Consider the following 12,225-nt stretch of genomic DNA (forward strand, 5'->3'; position numbering starts at 1 on the left):
TGAAATCATACCTCTACGACGAACGGTTAAGGAGATAATGGCCGCATTGGGACTTACAGGACACCCTATATGTTTCAAGTTATATTACTTTTAAACCCAACGATTGTTTTTGGATCACCCTGCATTAATGCATTCATAGGTTTCCAGCCTCACGTCGCGATCACGCATTTCAAATTCAAATTTATTCTGTAGTTTCCATAAACTTTTGACACACGTCATTTTAAGGAATTAACGATTATAAACACAATTTTTACAATTTTATGAAAATAGTCTTTGTATTATCGAAAAAAATGTTTTTTCCTTTTCTGTGAAGGAATTGCATTTCATTACACCATGTGCTACAAAAGTTATACAGAACAAAGAGAGAAGACTCTAATATAAACTTTTGGGACATGGTGTAAATTCAAAACTCAGATTTTCGTAAAAGACTTCGAAAAACTGACCGATTTCCGGGAAAAAAAAGTGTCATTAAGTTGTATCTGATCTCACGACCGTCACAAACGAACACACACTTCCTTGTACGTATGAAATGAATTGCCACCGCCGCACCGCTAAATTTTGTCACTCGGCGGTTTCGTACGCGCTCTGATGAATATCATCGTCAAAGAAAAAAAAAAAGCAATAATAGTTGTCAAGGAAAGATAAAAAGAAATTGGCGGCATTTCGGCAATGTCCAAGGTGACTTGTATCACCTTGTTTCCTATATTACGGTAATAGTATAACTGGTACGGGATGACGTCCGAGCTTGCGTCACCAGTGACACTCTGAACCATCGCTTTTGCCACATTTCCAAAGACTTAAAATTGAGCAAAAAGTACTCCGTGCTTCGAGTTGCTTTGACTCACGGAATGCAAATGAAAAAAAAAAAAAAAAACACACATTGTGCATACAGTGGAACTTCTATAACTGACACTCCCCGTTGGTGGACACCTCTCATAAGGGCCGTTCAAGTGTTACGTCAGCAAATTTATAGCCATTTTTGACCGCCCTGTCAGAAAAAGACTCACTTGCCCCACTTGTCAGCAAAATTTAGTCAGCTCTGCCCCCTACCGCCTAACTCATATTGGTTGGATCAGAGGACTAGGCGGGGAAAAATGGAGGGCTCGTGCCTCTCCCCCAGACGATGAAAAATTAATTTTTTTAATGCAAAAATAATTTTTAAAAATTGAAATTTTGGAAGGAAATATTTTTATATGTTATCATAATCAATTTCTGTTAGTTTGTATGCTATTTGAAGGTTAAGAACTCAAATTTTCATTTATAAGAAATTCATTGTGACCCACCCTCTAAGCCATATATGGTAAACCCTTGGCCCGCAGACAAAATGTGGGCCCTGGGGTTATCTGATGAGGCCTACCCCCCCCCCCCATACCTAATTTTGTAAAAATGAACTATAAGCGATACATTTACATATTGCTTAAGTGACCCGTGACGCAATTCCAGAGCATTCAAGAGGCCCGTGCCACATTCACAAATCACTTAAGTGACCCGCGACACAGTTCCAGATCCGTGGCACATTTAGAGATCCCTTGAGTGACCTGTGACACAGTTTTGGAGCACATAAGCTGCCCCAGTGCGGTTCTACATCTTCAAGTTATCCGCGGCATAATTCTGGATCACCTGAATGATGGTGGTCCCAGTTCCAGAGCACTTAAGGGAACCGGACACATTCTCAGATCGCTTGATTCCGCAAAACATTTAGAGATCACTAAAGTGGTTCTGTAGGGGACTTATCAATAGGGGGAATGTTAGTTCATGTGCTCACAAACTAGCGAAGGTTTTTGGCGCACCCACCGAGTAAGATGGCATTAAGAATATTTCATATTTTTATAAAGCGTGCCAAATCCCCCCATTGTCATCAAAAGTCAGCAAATCAGAACTCCCCAATCGATGCTGACGTAATACTTGAATGACCCTCTTAACGGAGGTGAAGGACATTTGAACTGACCCCCTAATCGGTAAAAAATAGCGTATAGGGCACAGCCATTGGCTGTAGCAATAATACTGACGTCACACTTCGCACAAAGATGACGGATAAATCAGCCTAGGTTTTCAGATGTCCTACACCCGGGGTTTTGAGATCGGCTGTGGACGGGTGTGCGAAAAAATATTGGTAGTATCGAAAAAAAACCCCGGTAGTGATTAGAAACGCGTTAGAGAGAGAGAGTTATACGTAGTATATACAAGAAGTGGCATCTTCATGGGTTGGTCAACGGGACACGCAGCCCATGTTAGGGGGGCACAAAATTGATGCAAAAGAAAAATTGCATAATTTACGTGATCCGGAAGTATGCCAAGAGACAAGGTGGTCTATAAAATGTGCGTTACATCAACTTAATAAGATGTCTGCATGGGGAGAACGACACGAATGATTCGATACTTGCGAGCACAAGGCAAGGGGGCCACTGCTATAAGTCTTTGCCAGCTTTTTCCTTGTTTGAGGTAACGGAAGTACGGTAAGTTCCTTTGCATCAGTCTGGAGTTGTGAGGTCCCGAGTTGAAACCCCACCGTCACCGCAGTAGTGGTCGTCTGAAGTTAGTTTTCTATGGTTAGTGAGAACCACTAACCATAGAAAACTAACTATCTAACAATATATCTAAAATTCAGTTTTACTCTTCCAAATTTCGTTGAGGAGTGAAAATACTCCTTCAAATATCAGATAATTTTTTTTTTCAGGTAAATAGAAGCTCTTTATCTATCTGAAGGAAATTACCTGATATTTGAAGGAGTATTTTCACTCCTCAACGAAATTTGGAAGAGTAAAACTGAATTTTGATGATTGAATCACGCATCTAGATGCGTATTGATGAACATCGATCTGTATATGCGCCGCTGGCAGCTTAAACGACCTGGAAATGTGCCACGGAGCCACTGAAGTAATATGGAAATATGCCACGGGCCACTGAAGTGATTTTAAAACCTTTCGCGGGTCACTTGAATGGTTGGTTAGTTGTCGCTGGCCGGTTCACTGTGGCAACACCTCCGTTGCCACAGTGGTAGCCGTCTGAAGTTGGATTTCTGTGGTTCCCAACTTCAAGGCGCAAATGCGGGCTCATCTCCCCGTTAAAAAAGTCTTGCCACCGAGCAAGACCGGCCCGCAACAATACAATTATTTAATCGTCACACTTCACTCGTAGTTAGAATCAATTTATGCCAGATGAGTCACTGCAAATAACAAGTGTTACACAGGAACAAACTCCACGTTATGTTCACGACACGTACACTCCAACATGTCAGAGGAACAAGGACGAGGTGCACGTACGGTTTAGTAGTAGTAGTTGTTGTCGCTGGCCACATCAGATAACTCAAAGATAACTCTCAACTTTCGTCATTCACGAAACATGAACGATTCTGTATCCTTGTTTAAGAAGGAAAAGGGAACAAAATATATTATTTCCTAAAAAATGCATTCATAGTATGTTTAAAATCTGGTTAAGCAACGAAATTTTCAACTGCTGTCAAAATGGCCGCTCGCTAATTTTAGGTAAAAGGTATTGTAAAAAATGAATGCAATCTCTTACAATGACTTAAAATTTTCGTTTCGGCTCCAAAAGATTCTTTTCGACGAAATAGGAATAGTCACAAGGCGAAATTGCCAAACTTTGAAAAATAAAATTACAAGTGGGGAATCAAAGCTCTAAAAAAGTGATCAAAGTGACCGCGCGGTAGTGTCAAACTGTTTTTCAAGATCAACTTTCGTCATTCATTTTAAATTCTTGTCGATTTCTTCCAAAAAAAACTTTTTTTAGTTCTTTTATGTTTTTTTAGAGAAAGTGCTTTTCGTTTTCTCGACATTACGAACGTCGGATTTGGCACAACTCGGCCCTCCCCCTTCCCACAGCGTGCAAAGCACCACAACGAGAGAACATTCTATACAGCAGTGTTTCTCAACCTTTCTGAACCCATGTTCAAATGGGTATGGTAAAACCCCGACCAGTAAAATGTCTGAAACAATTCGACGGACCATTTGAGCCCCGTATTACGGGACGTTTCCGTATTTTTAGTGGGTCTGAATTTCTTTTTATACATTGTATTTGTACCGTTTTTTCAATGATGTTTATTTAAATTTGTAATTAGTTGATAAGGTTTTCGCGTCCGTCGAGTTAGACCGTCGTCCGTTTGAGTTAGTTCTCAACACTAATGCCAACCGCTAGTGTTGGGGAAACGTTGAGATGTAACTCAAACGGACGACGGTCTTCCAACACGAAAAAACAATTTTCAGTAAATTTGTAATGTTCACTGAAACCGTTAATAAACAGCATTTTTATTCGTTATGATAATTTTGAGTATAAATACAAGAATTCATCTCACATTGTCAAGTTAAACTATTTTTCCTCAATTTTAACTACAATTTGAGATTTCGCTGATTTATGGTAATGTTTATAAAGACAAATTGGCAACGTCCCGTATTTTACAGTAATCGGATCATTTTGAATGTTTTTTCCGTCAAAGTTTTGTTTACTGCGATTTGTATAGCAACCTCTTTTATTTCCCCCACCCTTCACCCCCTTTTTGCACTAATTAACCAATTTTTCATAAATTACATTTTTGGGCTGCAAATTAGTGATATCCCAAATTTAAGATCGCGATTTCCAGCTTTTTCTTTGACAAGGTATCAAGAACCTAAGTATGAAGGTACAATTTTTATTTGTGAATCAATAATGGATATTATTATAATATCAATTACAACGACTGATTAATTTTCCATCCAGTCAGAATTGAATTATCAAGTCTACCTGCGGACCATAGGTTGAGAAACGCTGTTATACAGGAAATGATCGTATGTGTGTGTGTGTACTGTATTGGCACACCTGTACTCCCCAAATGCTTACTATGTGTGTGGACTTTCTTATTTCTTACCCTCTGGAGATAACGCTGAAAATATTGGGAGAAAAAATTCTGAAAGGACATGGCTGTCAAAACAATTGAAACCTGTTTCTTTTGCGCCTCGCCGTCTCTTCGTATTCTCAGAAATACGCAATTAACATTTAAGTGTCCACTCTAAATGGTCATCAGCCAACTCAATGGCTATTTTAGTTTTCCTCAACGTTCACCCTAAAATTTATGGCTCTTGCAGTGACAATATGTAAGCAGAACGATTGCAGCAAGACGTTTTCACTGCAAACAAAAATTGTGCGCATACGATGGACATACAGTCGATCTTGGTTATAACGTTCCCACTTATAAAGTTTTCCCGCTTAATGCGACTTATTTTCGGGATCTCGACTCTAATTATTATTAACATTTCCCGTTTAAAGCGTTTTCCCCACTTACAACGCTAATACATGGTGGTTTTTTTGAAAAACTTTATAAGCGAAATCGACTGTGATTGGCGTTTTTTCAAAAGATTCGGAGTTCGAGTCGAAGTAAAAATGTCGGATAATTGAGGTTTCGCGACAAATAAATGAATTATTATAGCAGTAGCTTAAAATGTATAGGAACCACAACTGCGATCGAACCCAAACGGCACATAACAGAGCTATGTTTAAGCAAAGTTCCACTGCATATAGCACTGCGCTGACATAAGTCGCACTTCCCGCTTAAATGTTACTGGGAAGTCTTGAAGCACATTTGGTTACAATGTATAATGATTCATTGAATTAGATTTTATGCATTATATTTAAAAATAACTTAATAAAAAATAACTGTGTTTTATAAAAAGCTTAAAAAAGTAGTAAAATAATAGTCGTAATTTATATGTGTATGAACGGTGTGAAAACATTTTCTTTCAAGTTGTGTTCTTCACTCCTCTCACTCTGAACACTTTCTGCATTCTAGTTGCCAAATAAACTGGTCTAGATGGCGCTAGAGTCTGCTATGTAATTACAACCTTTATTCGACTTGACCGAAATACCGCCGATCCCCAATTTATTACTGATAGGTTTCGATCCTAGCATAGTCCGTAATTCGAAGTTTCGTAAGTTAAAATCATGTCAATTTGGCGAGAATTCACTCATTTCACTAGTTTTTTTAGGACATCATCACATTTATACCGTTTTCCATGAGGCCTTCGAAGTCACTTTTGCGAGTATTTTGAGTAATTTATTTGCAAAGAGTGGGAGGTCACCGAAAATCTTGGTTACTTCGTCGTCCATATTATAAATGTATATGCATTATTATACGAATGCCATGCTGGAATTCCAACTCAGTGCAACAAAGCCTACGTTGATTTTGAATTTTGATCCGTGAATCACGCACCTAAATGCGTATTGGCGAACACTATGACCAAAAGCCGTGGTCGTTGTCACGAACTGACCACAGACTACGCTCGTTGTGAATAAGACAAATGCATTTATATTTCACTTACTTCGGGATGTCCAGTTTCCGTAGAAATTCCCGGACATATTCCGACTTTTCTTCAGCAGTGTGCCTGAATTTGCCATTCTTGAATGTGAATATATCTGCGGATGATAAAAACCCATAGTAAATAACAAATGCATTAATATAATACAACAAACACACTGAGCCTGATTTCAGAATTGACAAAGGCATTCTCCAGGGACCCTAAATTTATAGGGTTCTCAGATTTAAACAATATGCAGAAGTGCTCTAGATATTTACTGTCAAAATGAGAAGGGTAATAGTCGATGTCGAGACAACTAATTTCCTAATGGAACCTATGATCGCAACCGGCTTATTCATGAGATACGTGTATCCCCCCCCCCTTTCAGAAATCTCTAAATTATGGCAACCCTGCTCTCTTTACGAGAAAAGGGACAAGGAAATTTTTTTCTTCCAGTCACAGGAGGGGAAAATTTATTGCTCTTTTTCCTCTCCGGGAAGAAATCACGTGAGTGTAGCGACTTAAGGCATTGCCTCACCGTGAGTTACGGTGGCAATGCTTAAGGCCGCTACATGCCTTTAAGCTGTGTCGCGCTGACGTGACATGATTGTCACGCCACGTAAGAGACACTGTGGATTCTGATTCGTGGAAATTCTGTGACGTGGAATTCCCACATCAAAGAATTTCCACGAATCAGAATTCTGAATGTCTGATTTTTCCATAAATATTTCAGAAGTGAAGTGAGCAAAATGTAATGATTGAATACCGTTTGTGCAGGCCTATTGCTCTCTGTGGCGTGACTGTTTAAGGGAGAGATCGGCTCGCATTCACGCCTCGAAGCTAGGATCTCTCTCGGAGCTACTGCATTAAACACTGCTTAAACACTTCTTCTTTTTTTTTGTAACAGTCGACAGCAGCATACGAAACGTGCTGCATTGAAATAGGTTATTTTAAACTTCAGTAGCTTATGTTACTGTTTCAAGTGAATGATCGTTCAAGTGACGAATCTCGTTCATGGTGTTGTTTTATTGTCACAGGTATGCGTGTGAAGTATTTTAACAGCCTTTCCACAAGGGGCCATGCAAGTATGCAATCGAGGGACCCGGGTTCGACTCCCGGTAGAGGCAGAGATGAGTTTTTTCCTTCCTTAAAAAATTAACATCTAAAATAATAAATATCTTCACAACATCCAGTCAACTGTATATCTTGTATTAACAAGTGGAGAGCGACATTCATGTCATGTCAAAACACTGACCCCCCTTGTCAGCAAAATTTCGTCAGCAGCTTAGAATATTTCATATCTTCAAAAAGGGTGGTTGATGACGTGAGCAACCTTCAAACCCCCCTCCTTGTCATCAAGTCAGAAAATCCGAACCCCCCCCCCCCCAATGCGGACGTAATACTTGAATGACCCCCAACTTATAAACTAAGAAATGGATTAAATCCAAGAAATGGTTGGTAAGTAATAATGTCTTTTGGCATTATCATTTAAAATATTTGTGGGCGGGGTGCATGTGTGGTGTAGCAGTAGTAGGTAGGGCCTCCAAAAAATGGCTCGGGGATCCATGATGTTCTTAAGTCAGCCACCTCGTTGGGCAATTTGCCTGTTGTGGCGTTGAATTTGTATTGTATTTGTATTTGTATAAGGCTAGGGCCCGGGACGATTTTCACCATTTTTTTTTTTTTTTTTTGCTTTTGCTTTTTCACGATATAAATTCATCATAAAGGGCCCAGTGAAAGTGTGGTCGGGGGAGGCACAAAAGATCCCAGCCTAGGGGGCCCTGCTCTAGGATGTGGGGGCCATGCCTGGTCCCTATTGAGGAGGTGGTGTTTTTTTATGTTTTTCTTGATCACCAACCCCCTCAAATATGCTGCTTCTCCGAATTTGCCGTTCTTGGCCGTAGCCCGCTTAGCCTTCCTGTAAATACGCCTCTTAGTGGTGGTCCATCATTTTGAATTAAAATGTGTGCCCTAAATAACATATTAATTTCATAAAGTACGAGATCACCTAACCTGTGCTCTATACTTTGCCTTTTATATCGTGATTTTGGAATCTCTGTCAAAACCTCAAATTATCCCGTTGCATTCGAGAAGTCACATTATTTGGTCCTAATTTTAGCATAGTGTATAAGTTGTCATATAAGGGTGCTCCTCTCTATTTATGCCAGGGAATATTTTGGACTGTGAACGATGCACGTATGCGGCAAATTTATCGCCAACAATTTACTCCCCATACAATTTACCGGAAGAAAAATTTACCACTGGCATGACAATTTACTGCTGGGAAAACTCATCGACAATGTGATATAGTGGATGATTAGGGGAGTGAGCAAGTGAGTGATCGAACAAGTGAGTCGGGTAGTTAGTGAGTGAGCAGGTGAGCAAATACACGAGTGAGTGAGAAAACGAGTGAATGGTTGAACAAGTGAGTCAGCACAGAAGGTGAGCTAGTGAGTGACCGATCAAGTACGGCAGGTAGTTTAGTGAGCGTTCAGAGGAGCAAATGAGAAAGTGAGTGAGCAGAGGAGCAAATGAGAAAGTGAGTGAGCAGAGGAGCAAATGAGAAAGTGAGTGAGCAGAGGAGCAAATGAGAAAGTGAGTGAGCAGAGTAGCAAGTGTTGTCTCTCACTGTTCGGTTCACTCAATCGCTCACTCATCAACCCATACGGTCACTCAATCACTCTTATGGTTACTCAGTCACTCAATCACTCTTATGGTTACTCAGTCACTCAATCACTCTTACGGTTACTCAGTCACTCAATCACTCATAAGGTCACTCGGTCACTCACACGATTACTCACTTGCGGGGCCGCAACTAGTAACAAAACTTTATTCTGCGCCCAGGGGCAGTGTCCATTTTGGAACCTCCCTTCTCGTAATTTGAAAGAAATAAATATTATACTCAGTGCCCTTCCTCATCTCCAACACTCGGGGCACCAGACACCTCCCCATTCCTAGTTGCGGCTCTGCGCACTTGATTATTCATACGATCACTCACTTTGTCACTCATACGGTCACTCACTCACTAGCTTATTCACTCATTCACCAACTCATTTGGTCACTCACTCGCTCGCTCACTCATTCATTCACTTGCTCAATCTATCGGTTACTCACTCACTGGTGACAAACTGTTGTCGGTAAATTCTCCTATCTATAAATATCGTGGCGGTGAATTTTTCGTGAATCCCCGTGGCTCGTATAATGTTCGAAGTTCCTGACATAATGAAAGAAGTGGACTTACCTGGAAAGCAAGGTGCCAGTACCCGGGCACCACACTTGTACAAATGCCTCGTGATGTAGGTGAAATCATCAAATGATCCGGGAGACCCGTGCAGGGCGACCACGACGGGCGACGCGTCACTGGCGTCGCTGTCAATGGTGCCAGTATCCATATACTTGACGTCGAACGTCAGGCTGCCTTCCGGCATCCTCCAGAACTTGCGCTCTTTCCTCCACTGCTCGTAGATCTTGCCGCAGGTCTGTATCTGGAGCGATTTCTCCCTGTACCTCGGTACGTAGCTCACGCCTTCGGTCCTCGGTGCTCTCGTGACCGACAGAGAACTCGGATCTTGTAGTTCGGGGAAGACCGGGACGGTGCGAAGTAGCTGGTGGTTGAATCTCTCCTGGATCTTCCCATGGTTTCTCGGCGCGGTTTCCAGGAGCACCGCGGCCGCGCAGCGGCCGGAACGTACGGCGACCCTTAGCAGCATCTTGACGACACTGGTGTGGTTGGACGAGGAAAATTGCGGGTCGTCTTTATGGCAGGAAACTCTTTTCGTTCTTTTCCTGTAAAGAGAGACAAAAAAAGAGCCTTTTTGAGAAGACGATAAATAATCAATGTTATCTACCTATGTAACTAAAATTTTTTTCACGGGTATACGCCAACCATTACATTACGTCAGAACATTGGCGTTCCAGTTGGCTGGAACCAATTTTGTAGTCTTCAAAATTTCGGTGATGACTCATGATTACATGTTTAAATAATACAAAATGAATCGGCAGTACCAAATTGGTACCCAATTCGAAGTATTTATCGACATTTCATTGTCTCAGAGTGTCTGAGCAAAATTTCATAATTCTCCTTGCTCATCAACTGACAAAATAATTGGTGAATCAATGGTCACTATTCATGGCAGGATAATACGTAAGATGGTTTTTTTATCGAAGGGTTAACCATACAAGGAAATCTAACCCTCCATGTTTGTGATTAGTTTCTCCAGAATACGTGGTTCAATTGTTTTCTTCCCAATTGCAAGAAATCTTTAGGATTCTTAGCGAATCTTGATCATGACCTCCATAATAATTAAACCACATTGGAAAATCCCTAATCAAGTTTGTATCCTCTGCAGATAATAACAGGAAGTTTCTTATTCCTGCGTTGTGTGACTGGCTTATAGGCAAATTATGGCACGCATGATCTTGATAGCTAATAACACTATTTTTGCTTCGCTTGGCCTCTTAGACATATCACGATTTAAGTATACACCCCCCAAAGCAGAATGTGCCAATCAGCTCTACTTCAGAACAGTTTGGAAGAAATTTAAGAAAAAGTGCAGAAAAAAAAAACGCTATTACATGTATGGGGATTTTTACCACAGAACATTTCCAGTCAGCTGAGGGTTCGTCGCAGAACAGTGCTAAACATTCTGCTTTGGGGGTATACACTAGAGCCAACGAGAATAATTTATAATCACATTTATTTACATATATACTAAGCCAGAGCGTTCGACATGCTCTCTCGTCCAACAGTCAACAACTTATCCTCTTCGGCCCCTTGGCCTTTTCACCCTATCCGATTATTATACATCACTTTTCATTTTACTTCCGACACAATTTTCACCCCAAATTGAACAAAAGTAGGCATTATAGATTTGATGCTGCAGCTAAAAATGAAAAAAAAAATGATAGATAAAATTCATAATTTGCTCTACTTTTGTGTCGATTTTGGGGAATTATAATTGCAGTAAATGTAATGGAAAGGTAAATCCACTACCACCAGTAATAGCTGAGAGAAGAAGATTATGCAGGGTGTCCTGTAAGTGCTAATGCGGCCTTTATCTCATCAACCGTCCGTCGTAGAGGCATGATTCCAGTTTAAAAAAATGCTCAAAAGCCATTCAAAAAATACCCTGTATCAGTTTTCGGAATGCAATGTGTCACAAAATAAAAAAAAAATCTAAATTTTTATACGGTCCACTTTTCCTCTTATTCCCAATTACGAAAATGTTGCCCTCTATCGCCTGAGGTCAACAGAAAAAAAATCCATGTTTCCAAGTGCAATATTCGCTTGGATATTTGAATCCAAAGATGGAGAAAAGTTATGAAAGAACAGAGAAAACTGACAACTCTCCTTTCCCTCATTTATGCTACTTCCCTCATTTTGCTGTTAAATTTTGCTACAGTTGTGCCAGCAAATTGCGAAATTGGATTAATGGTAATGGTCATTCAATATTTTTATTAAGTGTCCATAATTTGGAGAGAATCATTCAACGGGCTTCTATTACTGCATGATATCACCTATTCGGAAAGGAATATCTAAAGAGAAGAAGAGGAATATGTGACCAATCCAAACATCCCCTCATCCATTCAACCTTTACCACATGAAGAAAGTCTACTCGCACCAAAAGAGTATCATTTGGGCTTCTCTAGGAGAAAGCACACAACTTGAAATAGCGCAATGAATTTAGTTATTTATTATGTGCTTTGGCCTATATACTGATAGTTTGTCATAAAAATTTCCAATGAATGTGTGGAAGGTTTTTGAAAATTTCGCCGTGTATTCATGAATTGTGTATTTCATTATATTATAATTGTCCCACATTTCCAATTTTAAATACCATGATTTTTGCGATATGGAAAATATTATGTTCCCCTTATGGTCATGGGAAATGTTAAAAAAAAACTCATTTTAATGCTTTTTACAAAGACTTCATGAAAATTA

General features: G+C 40.1%; 1 protein-coding gene across 1 annotated transcript in view; it reads right to left on the bottom strand.

The window, feature by feature from the left end:
* The window catches only part of LOC149084461 (uncharacterized), a 43,241-nt gene that overhangs the window by 26,834 nt on the left and 4,182 nt on the right, over window positions 1–12,225 (bottom strand). The window contains exons 2-3 of the mRNA XM_089234868.1: window positions 9,526–10,070; window positions 6,309–6,402 (exon numbers count right to left, since the gene is read on the bottom strand). Of these exons, the coding sequence (XP_089090994.1) occupies window positions 6,309–6,402; window positions 9,526–9,994 (563 nt within the window). The 5' untranslated portion in view covers window positions 9,995–10,070. The remainder of the gene's footprint in view (window positions 1–6,308; window positions 6,403–9,525; window positions 10,071–12,225) is intronic.

Source organism: Pholcus phalangioides, unplaced genomic scaffold (genome assembly GCF_987345545.1).
Source record: "Pholcus phalangioides strain wild (caught in Gottingen) unplaced genomic scaffold, Ppha-v1.0 ptg000008l_1, whole genome shotgun sequence".
Taxonomy (NCBI): domain Eukaryota; kingdom Metazoa; phylum Arthropoda; class Arachnida; order Araneae; family Pholcidae; genus Pholcus; species Pholcus phalangioides.